Source organism: Eumetopias jubatus, unplaced genomic scaffold, assembly GCF_037043125.1.
Source record: "Eumetopias jubatus isolate StellerSeaLion01/CBP00866 unplaced genomic scaffold, mEumJub1_p1.0 scaffold_7, whole genome shotgun sequence".
Classification (NCBI taxonomy): domain Eukaryota; kingdom Metazoa; phylum Chordata; class Mammalia; order Carnivora; family Otariidae; genus Eumetopias; species Eumetopias jubatus.
The window spans coordinates 59,886,259-59,898,862 of record NW_028274813.1 but is presented as its reverse complement, the minus strand read 5'-3'; the positions used below and the strand labels follow the sequence as shown (position 1 = coordinate 59,898,862).

At 39.1% G+C, this 12,604-nt stretch overlaps 1 protein-coding gene across 1 annotated transcript in view; it reads right to left on the bottom strand.

Moving 5' to 3' along the window:
- The window catches only part of SLC25A21 (solute carrier family 25 member 21), a 216,305-nt gene that overhangs the window by 165,079 nt on the left and 38,622 nt on the right, over positions 1-12,604 (bottom strand). The window contains exon 5 of the mRNA XM_088025167.1: positions 10,757-10,805. Coding sequence (XP_087881293.1) covers positions 10,757-10,805 — 49 coding nt within the window. The remainder of the gene's footprint in view (positions 1-10,756; positions 10,806-12,604) is intronic.

Below are 12,604 nucleotides of genomic sequence, written 5' to 3'. Positions count from 1 at the left end.
CTTTCCCATGGGCCTGGCTTGAGGTTCTAGGGTTCAGCTCACAGTTAGAGCTTTCTCTTCTCAAGCAGCTTCTTTCTTAACACTTTCAAGTTTTCTCACGCTACAGGAAGAGCTTCCTCTACATTACAAGACACTTAAGGAATATTCCAGTCCTTTTGAGATAAGCACCTGCTCTTTTTTATAGATGCAGATGAGAAGAAACACCCTTGATTAAAACAATTTTATTTTCACTGGTAGCAGATTCCTTAGAGCTTGACTAAAAATCATTTAAAATAAGTACGATAGCCAAATACAAGCAAACAGTTTGAACTTTTGCTTTACTTCTTGAATTTAGAGCTAGGGCTTATCTCAAAAAGGCTTTGAATAGCCACTGAAAATAGACATGCTATTAGTTCCAAGTTCTCTACCCCCAAAAACTTTTACTTAAAATAGTTTATCTGAGAAAACTTTGATTGTTTAAAAAAAACACTTAGAAAAATATCCCATTTGTTTTTAAATCAAAGTAATCCCAAATCCGTTTATTTTATTATTATTTTATAGTCTTATTAAATTCTAAAAACCAAAAACTGGAATTTAAGATGGCTAAGGCAAAATACATCATTATAGGGGAAAGTGTGTTGGGCATTGGCTAAATAAGTAGATTAATGAAACTGTTGAAAATTTAAAAACAATTGGATAAAACTCTGGATGGGGGCTGGGGTTGGGGGGAGAAACAGAGGAAATAGTTTTCATGCTGATGCTCATTTTAGAAGTAATTCACTTTCCCATGACAAAGATAAGAAAGCCATTTAAGAGTTATTTACCTTTCAGCTTAAGGAAGAAAGGAAAGGAAAGGAAAGGAGAAAGGGAAGGGAAGGGAAGGAAAGGAAAGGAAAGGAAAAAGAAAAATGTGTGGAGAAGCCCATTGACAGGCATGAAGAATGCATAGGTGCTTTTCCTTCTCACCCTCCAGGCTGGGATCATTATAGGAGAAGCTTTTGCTGTCAAGCAGAAGGAAGAGAGAGGTATCAAAACAGAACACATGTTATATTATTACCTAAGGGAGAATCTTCTAAGCCCATTTAATTAGTTGGGGAATAATAGCTACTGTACTTTAAATAAGCACCAAATCTTTATTTTAAACATTTAGACAAAAACACAAATGAAGGGAAGATTAAACACTTTACAAAGGTTCCACAATGTGAGTCGTAAAAATAGCATGCTCCTCTAGGGAGTAATTTAAAAAAAAAAAGAATTCCCTTTACAAAAAGAAAAAAGAAAAGGCAAGAAAAAAGAAGGAAAGAAAAAAAGAGAAATTAGAAACAAGAGTTCAAGATTATAAGAGTTTCAGTGGATTTAACATAATTGAGCTTTGTTATTTTATGTGGAGGGAACTGACTGGATTTTTTTTTTTTTAAAGAATGGATTTTCTCTTTATTAATAAATCTGAAAAATAATTTAGCCTACAGGAGCAAGATTATTCTGCATAAGATCTCTGGGACCAATTTTGCTCCCAATGTTTCAGAGCAACAGGTCTCTAGTTGTGCTCTCATTCTATCTCCTCCTCATTGGCCTGAGCTCTGCAAAGGAACCTCTGTCCCTCCACTTCCATTCATTACTAACGAAGCAGTTTACATAAATGAAACCAAATAAAGAAATTATTAAAACTACTTAGTAACAGCAAAGACTGACATGCACCTAGTACTATAAGTAAGGAAACTATGGTAACCAACCCAGCCTAGGGCCTAGCTTTATGTCCAATGGGAATGACCACTAAATGTGAGGGAGGGAAAGACTTTCTACTGTGAACCCTTGTGGGTGTTCTGATACAACACTTGTTATCCCAAAGAGAGGCAGAGCATTGTTAAAGTAAAAATCCCACTAGTAGGGGCACCTGGGTGGCTTAATCATTCAAGCGTCTCTTGATTTTGCCTCAGGTCATGATCTCAGGGTCCTGAGATGGAGGCCCCCATCGGAACCCTTCTCCCCTGCTTGCTCTCTCTCTCAAAAAAAAAAAAAAAAAAAAAATCCCAGCAGTAATGTTGATGAAATCTCTTTATGGGGTCATGGCCTATTATCTCTAAACTCTCTGCCTTTCTCCAGAAAGTTAACACCAATCTAGAATGTAGACATGCAGCATTCTTAACAGTGCACAAAATAGGATTATTTTCTCTAGTTTTAAGGTCACGCTTAAGTTATATTCGTCTTTTTAATTAAATCATTATATAAATGTGGGACCTTTTAAAGTTTGTCATGTACTCATTGGCAATGATGAATTTGATTTGTAATACAGCACTTAGGTGGGAGCAAATGGCATTTTATTTTATTTTTAAAGATTTATTTATTAATTTGAAAGAGAGAGCATAAGTGGGAGGGGCAGAGGAATGAGAAAGAGAATCTCAAGCAGACTCTGTGCTGAGCCTGGAGCCTGATGCAGGACTCGATCCCATGACCCCGAGATCAGGACCTGAGCTGAAACCAAGAGTTGGATGCTTAACCAACTACACTAACCAGGCACCCTGCAAATGGCATTTTAAAGCACATATTTATTCACAGCAGTTCTATGACGTAATAAGCAGGGCATAGTTAATTTTCACCTCTATCCTTTCCAAATATATTGTCCATCTTGTGCACCGTTTTTGATTTGATTATGTTAATAAATAAAATCTGCACGGAAAAGAATGACAATCAATGCAGAGTTGCAGTGTGCTCACCACCTAGTACTTCCTTGCTTTCAGTAACTACAAAAAAAAAAAAGACATTTCAGTTACATAAAACAAATCCCAAAGAAACCCTAGTATGGTCACGCAACCTCAGAAGCAAAGTTGGAGTTATATATACTCACATGTATTCAGGGATATTGTGACCATTGCATACTATTATATGTTGCCATTGATTGATTTAGCTACAATGACAAAGTCCCAATAAAAATATAGTTTATAAAAATGTGGTTCTACTCCTTGCTTACTTTACTTCAGACACATTCTCTCCATGGTTAGAAATAAACCATGACAGTGGTCTAGCCCTGAATTTCTACGGATGATGAGAAATCAGGCATAACCACGGTCTAACCCTGAATGTGATCTTAATGTTTTATACCACGGACAAATCGTTAACATATGGAAATAACCCTCTTGGCTGCTCTGTTAATTTTTTTTTAATCCTATAGACTCTCCTGCTTCCACTCTATACTCCATCTTAACTTTTCCTGCTGCTCTCTTCCCATTTTGAAAGGATTCTTCTCTTCTTTTTTTAAAAGGATCTACTGGGGAAAAAACATTCTTCGTTCCTTGTTTCCACCCTGCTGTTCTGTTGGCCCCAATGGTTGCTCAATATTCCTTCTCCAACCTCTAAATTAAGTGTTCATTTTCAAGTTCATGGCTGGTCCCCTCTAACCCCTGTAAAGGGAGGCTGTGGATGCTCCCCAGCTCTTAGCTCCTCGCTCTCTACTGGGCTCCCCACAAAGCAGCCTCTCTCCATAGCCATCCTCAGATTTCTCTTTTTAATAAAGTTTGTGGTGGGCTAATGCCTCTAAATCATTTTTACCCATCACAGCCATTTACCTTCCCTCTGTAACAACCGATGCTCACTCCTCTCCCATCTTCTGGCATTGATTGTTTGTCTCTGTAACCTCACTCAGTAGGACAATATGTGTTTTTTTCTGGCTGTAGATAATACTCTCCCATAGGACTCTCACAAACCACAGAATGAGCTCTGCAAGGGAACCTCTGTCCTTCCAATTCCATTCATTACTAACAAAGCAGTTTACATAAATGAAACCAAGGAGAACCACAGGTAAATGAAATGTTTAACACACACACATACACACAGAGAGAGAGAGAGAGAGAGAGAGAGAGAGGGAGAGAGAGAAGGAATTCTTTACATGAAGACTTTTTACAGAACATTTAGCAATGTTTCCCAAAGGCTGACCCAGTGAGCAGTCTGGGATCCTCGCTTAAGATTCACCCAGGAGGGTGTTAAACAGAAATGTCGGTAGGCCCACCCCTAGAGTTTTGGATTCAGCAGGTCTGGGATATGGGAGCCACCAACAGAGAGTGTAAATAAATCTTAACAACTTGAGTAAAAGCCCCATAAGCACATAGAACAACGTGTGGATGGCCAAGTTTTCAACCCATGTGAGTCTAGAATTCACACAGTGATTAATATGTTTTGAGAGAAGTATGATAAGACTTTTCAGTGCAAGTTAAGTCCTGATGGGAGGGAGGATGGAAGCCAAGGTATGTACTGGCCTGTCCACTCACCAGCAGCCTGCAACTGCAACTGTGTCTTGGTAAGGAGATGTGAAAATGCCTCTCCCCTTCTCGCCTTCCCTGGCACCCACCAGAAAATGTGCCTTGCAGCTCTTTGACAGGATGTGCTTTTGAAAGATCAGTCCTTACAGGATCAGTAATTTATTTAGTTTGCACCTGATTTATGCCTTATTCAAAAATGAAAAAAAACAAAAATGATTAAAAATGACTGGGGGCAAAACAGAATGAACACCTCAGTAATTCTCTCTTCCTGAAGCACAACAAACCATTTCCCTTCCCGGAAATAAAAGCGTGAAAGGGATGTAAGCTAAAACCCCCTCGGACTGTGACGGGGATAAATCTTTGGGGCTTCTGATTGCCACTTTGCCCACATGGGTACAAACCTTCAAATGCTTATGGAGTAAAATTCCCTTCCACCTAGGACCCTGCTCATTTGCAATTGTCAACCCATTCTAAGCAAGAGTATTCTTACTAAGGAACCACAGGGCCACCACTCTTTCCCCTTAAAGAATTCCTTTCCCGTTGCATTCCAGGTCTGTGCTGCCTAATCCGGGAACCTTTGGCCACATGTGCCTATGGAGCATTTGAGATGTGACCGACTCGTCCGTATTGAGATGTGCTCTAAGTGTAAAACATGCACCAGATTTCAAGGATTGAGTATTTCAAAAAAGAATGTAAAGCCTCTCATTAATAATTTTTATGTTGATTAACATGCTGTGATGACAGTGTTTTGGACATAGGAGGTTGAACTGGATATATTGTTAAAATGAATTTTACCTCTTTCTTTTTACTTTTTAAAATGTGGCTATTAAAAACTTAAAATTACCTATGTGTCATGCTTTTTATTTTGATTAGCCGGCGCTGTCCTAGATGAAGTTCAGCATTTTGCTTTCCATCTCAAAGCTTGTCACACTTGCTCTCTGGGCACCTTCAGTGTCCTGTGCTGGTTCAATCTGGCCTGCTCGCATTTTGGCACCCCTGGAACTCCACCGCAGGCTTGACATGTTTTTGCCCACCATCCTATCAAGTAATTTCTCCTCTTTTATCTCAACAGATTCTCACTTCCCACCTCTTTTATGAAATCTTACCTTTTTAAATGAAGACAACACAGCTGCATATTATTCACTTTCTAGACATTCAACTTCGGCCATAGAACTCATAGGGCTATTATTTCTGATGGCTACCAAGTGTTCATTTATTCATCGGCATTCGCTGGGCAGCGCCTGGAGGCCAGGCACTATGCTAGTTGTTGCACTCAGCCCTAAATAATGTCAGCACATAGCCCTACAAGGATATGTGGAATGATGTCAACAAGAACACATAGATGAAACTGATGCTCTCCTGCCCTCAGACCCAGAAGGACTATCTACTTGCAAACACCCTCCCGAGAAAAGATTTAAATGTAGTGCTCATATAACACAGGTCTTCCGGCTTGGAAACTTGAAACTACCTGATTCCGTATTAAACATTTCCCCTCTCCCACACTTTTTATTCCCCCTTGTGTTCCCTTGACTACCTTACAAACTCCATTTGTCTCTGCAGTCCCCTTTCCTTTGCTGACATAGTATAAAACACCTTATAAGCCTAGGTATATATAAACACCATCTACGTGTATATACTCATTTATTTCTCACAGTGATGTAGACGCCATGGTTGTTCCCATTTAAAGCTTGGGAAACTTAGGCACAAGGAAGTCTAGTAACTTATCTGATGTTACGCAGATAATAAGTGAAGAAGCAGGATTTGAACCCAGGCTGTGTAATTCTACAGCTGGAGTTCTTAACTACCAGGTTATCCTGTCTCAGAGAGTACACACAAATGCCAAGGCCCATGTAAGCTCGAAGCTGCTGGGGCCATCTGGTGCCAAGTAAGAGAAGCACCCCACCCTCAAATGAAGCCTATTTAGGAAAAGGAAAGCTGAAGGGAGAGAGGGAGAAAGAGAGAGAGAGAGAGGATATGAGAGAGATATGAGATATTACTGATTATTTTATTTGAATCCCTGGAGTACAAAGCCAGAAACTACCTTTGGTATTCCCGGTTATACAACTGCATAGAGTCTTTTGTCATTTGTAGTTATGTGTTCTTAACCAGAGGGTCCACCCAGAATTGTATACAGTTTCTTGTATACAAACTATAAAAGAACTATAAAAGAGTGTATATGCATGTTTCTAGGAAGAATCTCAAAGGACAACTTGATTTTATATAACTGCCATGTATATAGCATCTTAGCCAAATCTCCGCTGCAAAAATCACAGACCTGTACCTCTGAAACAAATAATACATTATATGTTAAAAAAAAGAAGATAGTAGGAAGGGAAAAATGAAGGGGGGAGATTGGAGGGGGAGATGAACCATGAGAGATGATGGACTCTGAAAAACAAACTGAGGGTTCTAGAGGGGAGGGGGTTGGGGGGATGGGTTAGCCTGGTGATGGGTATTAAAGAGGGCACGTACTGCATGGAGCATTGGGTGTTATACACAAACAATGAATCATGGAACACTACATCAAAAACTAATGATGTAATGTATGGTGATTAACATAACATAATCATAGTAATAATAATAATAAAATAAGGTGGGCACATTTGGAACAAGGCAGTTGTCATGTGGCTAGTCTATGCTTACATTAGGTCTACCCCTGGAGATACACTTATACGAAGCAGACTATACCATTTCTTATATAAAGGCAAGTGCCACAGTGCCTGAAATCCTTTCATAAAATATTTATTGATTATAACTTCTAATCATCTTTTAAAATGCAAAGTGAGTGCATATTAAAACTGCTAAGTTGAAAATGCATGCTTGAAATCTAACTGTCCATCAATGGATGAATGGGTAAAGAAAATGTGGCATATATATGTGTATGTACATACATATATATGTATATATTTTGTACATACATATATATATATATACAATATACACTATATACAATGGATATTATTTAGTCATAAAAAAGAAGGAAATCCTGCCATTTGCGACAACATGGATGGACCTTGAGGGCATTATGCTAAGTGAAATCAGTCAGACAGAAAAACAACTACCATATGATCTCACTTACATGTGAAATCTGAAAAAGAAAAAAAAAGAAAAAAAAGAAAGAAATGAAATTTATAGATAAAAAGAACAGATTGGTGGTTGCCAGAGCCTGGAGGTGGGGGGTGGGTGAAATACGTGAAGGGGGTCAAAAGGTACAAACTTCCAGTTATAAAATAAATAAGCCCTGGGATGTCATGCACAGCATGGTGATATAGTTAATCATACTGTATTGCATATTTGAAAGTTGCTAAGAGAGTAGATCTTAAAAGTTCTTATCACAAGAAAAAAATTTGTAACTATGTATGGTGTCAGATATTAACTAGACTTACTGTGGTGATCATTTTGCAATATATACAAATATCAAATTATGTTGTACACCTAACATAATGATATGTCAATTATATCTCAATAAAAAAAAAGGAAGAAAAGAAAATGCTTGCTTATGTCAGATCTTTCTCCAAACCTCACTAAAATGACAGCTTTTCAGTCCTGGTTCTGTTTGTCTTCAGACCCACTTCTTGTTCCTCCCTCATTCTGCTCTGCTTTATTATACAGCAAGACTGCCCTCTGCTAGGCTGGGCTTCTTGACTTCCATGGTTCAGCAAATGGAAGCACTGGTGGGAGACTGAAGACTGGGGAGAAAGGAGAAAGTAAAGGATTTTTCTCCCTCCCTGTCTGCCTTGGGCAGTGAACATGGCAATGGTTGGGGCTCCAGCTACCACTACACAGATCTACTACAGTTCTAGCTTCCACCAGGTAACCTTGACCCTTGGGCTCAGGTCATACCACAACCTCCCTTTGCCCTCAGCCTGGGGTAAGAGAATTGATCATTACAAAGTTAAAAAAGAAAGAAAGATTTACAAAGTTAAAAAAGAAAGAAAGAGATCCCTGTAAAGGATGACTTTGGAAATGCATTTTTAGGATCTGTTATCTTTCATTCAACAAAGAAAAGAATTAGGCCACAAATAGAACCCAAAAAGAAAAAACTAAACTCTAAGAAGTAAACACTTATTTTGCTATATAATTCAGCACATGAGATATTGTTGAAAATGAACTATTTCCATACTCAGATTCAGTCACTGTACTACCCTTCAAGTAATAACATCCAAGGGAAGGCAAAAGCAGCCCACAAAGAAACTGCGAAGGAAGTGAGGTTTGGTCTGGTATACACTGTCCCCCACTTTGACAATGCTGGCAACAATTTAGAATCCAGTGCCCTTGATGTCATTAAGGAAAGTGACCTGCTGAAACAACTAATGTTACATGGTTTCATGCATTATCTCTTACAGTTTAGTTTATCTCATTTAGAAATATAGTCATCTCCTGTCCAATGTAATAGTGAAAAGATTTCAGCATCTAGTCTGTCCTGTCCACTACCTATCACCTGTGTGTAAGTACCCAGTGATAAATGCTCCTAACCTTTGCACATTCTACTTCTGTTGCAAAGTCAGTTGCATATTATTTTGGACTTTCGTTTACTCTATGATTGTGAGTCTTTATTCAACATGCTTTTTATTGTTAACCAGGTCAAAAGTCATCCCACATCCAATTCCCTTCTTCAGGGCATCTGGAAGAATTATATTTTCCCTCCCTGCTGAAGTTAGACAAGAGCATGTGACTAATTCCAATCAATGAATGCCATTTTCATGAAAACATCTATGTAACAAAGAAGATATAAAGCCCCAGTAACTTGGCACATCCATTTCAAGAAATATTCTATTCAAATCCAGTACCATGAAATAATATAGTTTTTGAAATTTATATTAACTCATTAGACTGTGAGCTCCTGAGGACAGAGCTTGCTTGGAACTCACACACACTAGATACTTAATAAGTGAATGAATGAATGATTAAGTGAATGAATGAATAACTGTAATTTCAATATCATGTCATTTAAATCATTCTTATTTCTCCTGTATGCTCACTCGAACACTTTGCTAATTTAGGAAATTACCCTTAAGAGAGACAGTTTATTCCTTAGAGAGGCTAGCAACAATATTCTGGCTTTTTAAAGGTTAGCATGGAATCTAAGAAGGAAATGCCAGAGAGTTTTGCGTTCTGTTTTGAACCCTATAAAAAGATGGTCCAGGGAATGCATGTAATTTTACATTTGAATATAATTTGTGGTTTTCTTTCTCCGTGTGGGTTTGGTGATTTGAGGCTGTTATGGACTGAACATTTGCATCCCCCCAGATTCATATATTGGAACCCTAACCCCAGTGTGATGGTATTTGGAGGTGGGGCCTTTGGGGAGGTAGTTAGGTTTAGATGATGTCATGAGGTTAGATTGAGGTGGAGCCCCAGTGATGGGATCAATGCTCTTATAAGTAGAGGGAGAGACAGCAGAGCTGTCTCTTTCCCTCATGTGAAGATACAACAAGAAGGTGGCTGTTTACAAGCCAGGTAGTTGGTCCTCACCAAGAACCAAAATGACCACTACTTTGATCCTTGACTTCCCAGCCTCCAGAACAATAATAAATGTCTGCTGCTTAAGCCACCCAGTCTATAGTATTTTGTTACAGTTGCCTGAGCTAAGACAGGGGCCAAATTCTCAGCTCCTCTATCTCCTTTAGAAATGTAATATTATTTGCATGATACAGCTACTTTCCTTTGCTTTCAGCAGCCAGCTGAAGATTCTGCTGCCTCTTTAGGTAAATTAAGCAACATGTCCATTCAATGATTAGCCTGATGCTTTAAGCATTTTCTAACTTTGGTTTGTTCCACCACCATTGTTGTAAGGCACTGTTTGCTATGGAGCGCCAACCCAGGTATGGTGTTCTTGGGTTTTACACAAGGCAAATAAATGGAAACTTTCACTCAACTGTAACAGCTTCTAATTTTAGAAAATAGAGAGTTCGGTAATTCAGCCACATATTTAACTTTTTTAAAAAATGCTCTAGATCATATTAAAACCCACATGATTTTTTTTCCACTCTGTAAATAGTTTTAAAACATTGCCCTGATTTGTGTCTCTCTGTAAGAGCAAATGCATTTTCCTAGAAATACGGCATTTTGCATTGGCAAACAGTTGTAGGAATAAATTCTTTAAGCACCATTTGAGGAGTTTACTTGAAAGTTTGGAGTCTCACACCAAAATGCTGACTATTAAATAGCAATCTGTTACATGCAATGCCAAATGAAAGTCTACCGTCATAATTCACTAAAGTTTAGTTTTTGCATCATTTTAATAAATTTACTTTGCTTACCAGCTTCGCCACAAATCATACCTTATGGTTGTCACGTGAAGGCAGTAAAATACCATATACTTTCAGATGACCTCTATCCAAAAATGCTTTTTCCCTGTTCACATTTTATCTGTCAAATAGCATTTTCTTTCAGAAGTAAATATAAATGCCATTATTGGGAGAAGCTACCGGCCTAGGGCAAGTTCTAGCATTTAGTGTTCTGACAGATCTTAATTTGGATATCAGCCAAAGTCAATAAGACTTGTTCATGCAGAACCTTACCTGGTTTTCACCACATCGAGGGGGTGCATCAGGCAAATTTCTACAAGACCTGAAAGATGAGAAAGAAAAGTCCAATAAACACTTATGTAAACACTGGTTCTTGTTTCCTTGACCCCATTGATTTCTCAAGTATGAAGATTCAAATGCAAACCTGGGACTTTGGAAATGACAGGTAGTAGTTAGAGACTAGTAGCAAAAGACGAGTGTAAGTGCTCCACGAGCGTGGAGGTAGGGCTGTAGGGGAAAGAAAAGGAAAAAGGAATCAGATGTCCGAAATTCCAATCATCTAGGCAGGAATTATTGTGTGTGATTCCAGTCCAATAGATAAATATATGTCAAAGAGAGGGAGGAAAGAAAAGAAGGAAAGAAGGGAGAGAAGCTCCTTCAGCACCCCCGCCATTGCCACTCACAACAAATCACAGCCTCAGTCTCGGTGAACGTGAAATAAAGATAATGAGGCCTGTTATCTCATGAGGTAGTTATGAGGATCCAATGCACATTTAATACATTAAGAGCCCAATAGAGAACGTGTATTAAGTGTTCATTGCATGCTGGACAGTATTCTAAGCAGTACTTAGGTTATCTCATTTAATCCTCACAAGAGCTTGTTGTGACAGGAGGTATTATTATCCCCATTTTACAGATGAGATCATTGAGGCACACAAGGTTAAGTAACTTGTCTAAGATCTCACAGCTAAGAAGTACGTAGTAACCCCATAAAGCCCATGATCTTAACCATTGCACACCGAGAAAGAATTTCTATACCTTCTTGCAAATCACTTGCAAAGCCCTCTCTCCTATTGTCTGAGCAGAGAAGACCGCTCATTTACAAACCACTGGCATGTAACAACGCAGCAGTAAAAGTAGTTTTATGTACTAGGGTAGTACAAATAACTACAGCACAGTTGCAGTCTTGTAGTAGTAATAATCATAACAGTTACCTTACCTGCAGCCCCTACATAGTGATGGTCATTTAACACACATTATCACTGGTATGCACAACTACTAGGCAAGGTAAATATGTATCATCATCATCATCAGCAGCAGCAGCAAAACAGAGGTTGATAGTATTGGTTGATTTGCCCAAAAGCCGTAGTATTTGTGGGTCGTTTCTTAAGGGCAGAACGTTTACCACTCTTTCCATTTGCAAACTAACTCAATTTGAGCTTAGCTGTGATTTAGTTCCCCTTTCCCATTCCATATTTATACATACAAATGTCTTTTACTCCCCACACTGGTAAGGTCCAGGAAGCACAGAGGGCCTGCACCTCCCTGAAGTCCTGCTTTCCTTCCCTTCCTGAAGTTTAGGGAATTCTTCCTACGTAATCCCGCTATACAGTTTACAAAGCCTTACATATTGACCCAAAACAACTGTCTTACTTTGACTAAAACTAATAGGATCCAATATTAACGTCTGTGCCACAGGTTTCCCAGCAGGAATGCTCCTTAGTGGTTGGTAACCAAATCACTAACCCAATCGGAGTCTCATTGTCTAGAGATGCGAGGAGCAAGCGTAGGACAGCGGGGGCAACAGAAATGCTAGGCACAATGGTAAAGCCTCTGGGCACTGCTTTAACTTCAGGAATAAGCTCCGTTACTCAAGATTGCATGGGTGGGTTTCTTCCTTGAAACCCGTAAAGTCTTTTTTTTTTTTTTTTAAAGATTTTATTTATTTGATAGAGAGACACACAGCGAGAGAGGGAACACAGCAGGGGGAGTGGGAGAGGGAGAAGCAGGCTTCCCACAGAGCAGGGAGCCCAACTAGGTTTTCAATCCCAGGACCCTGGGACCAGGACCTGAGTCGAAGGCAGACGCCCAACGACTGAGTCACCCAGGCACCCCGAAACC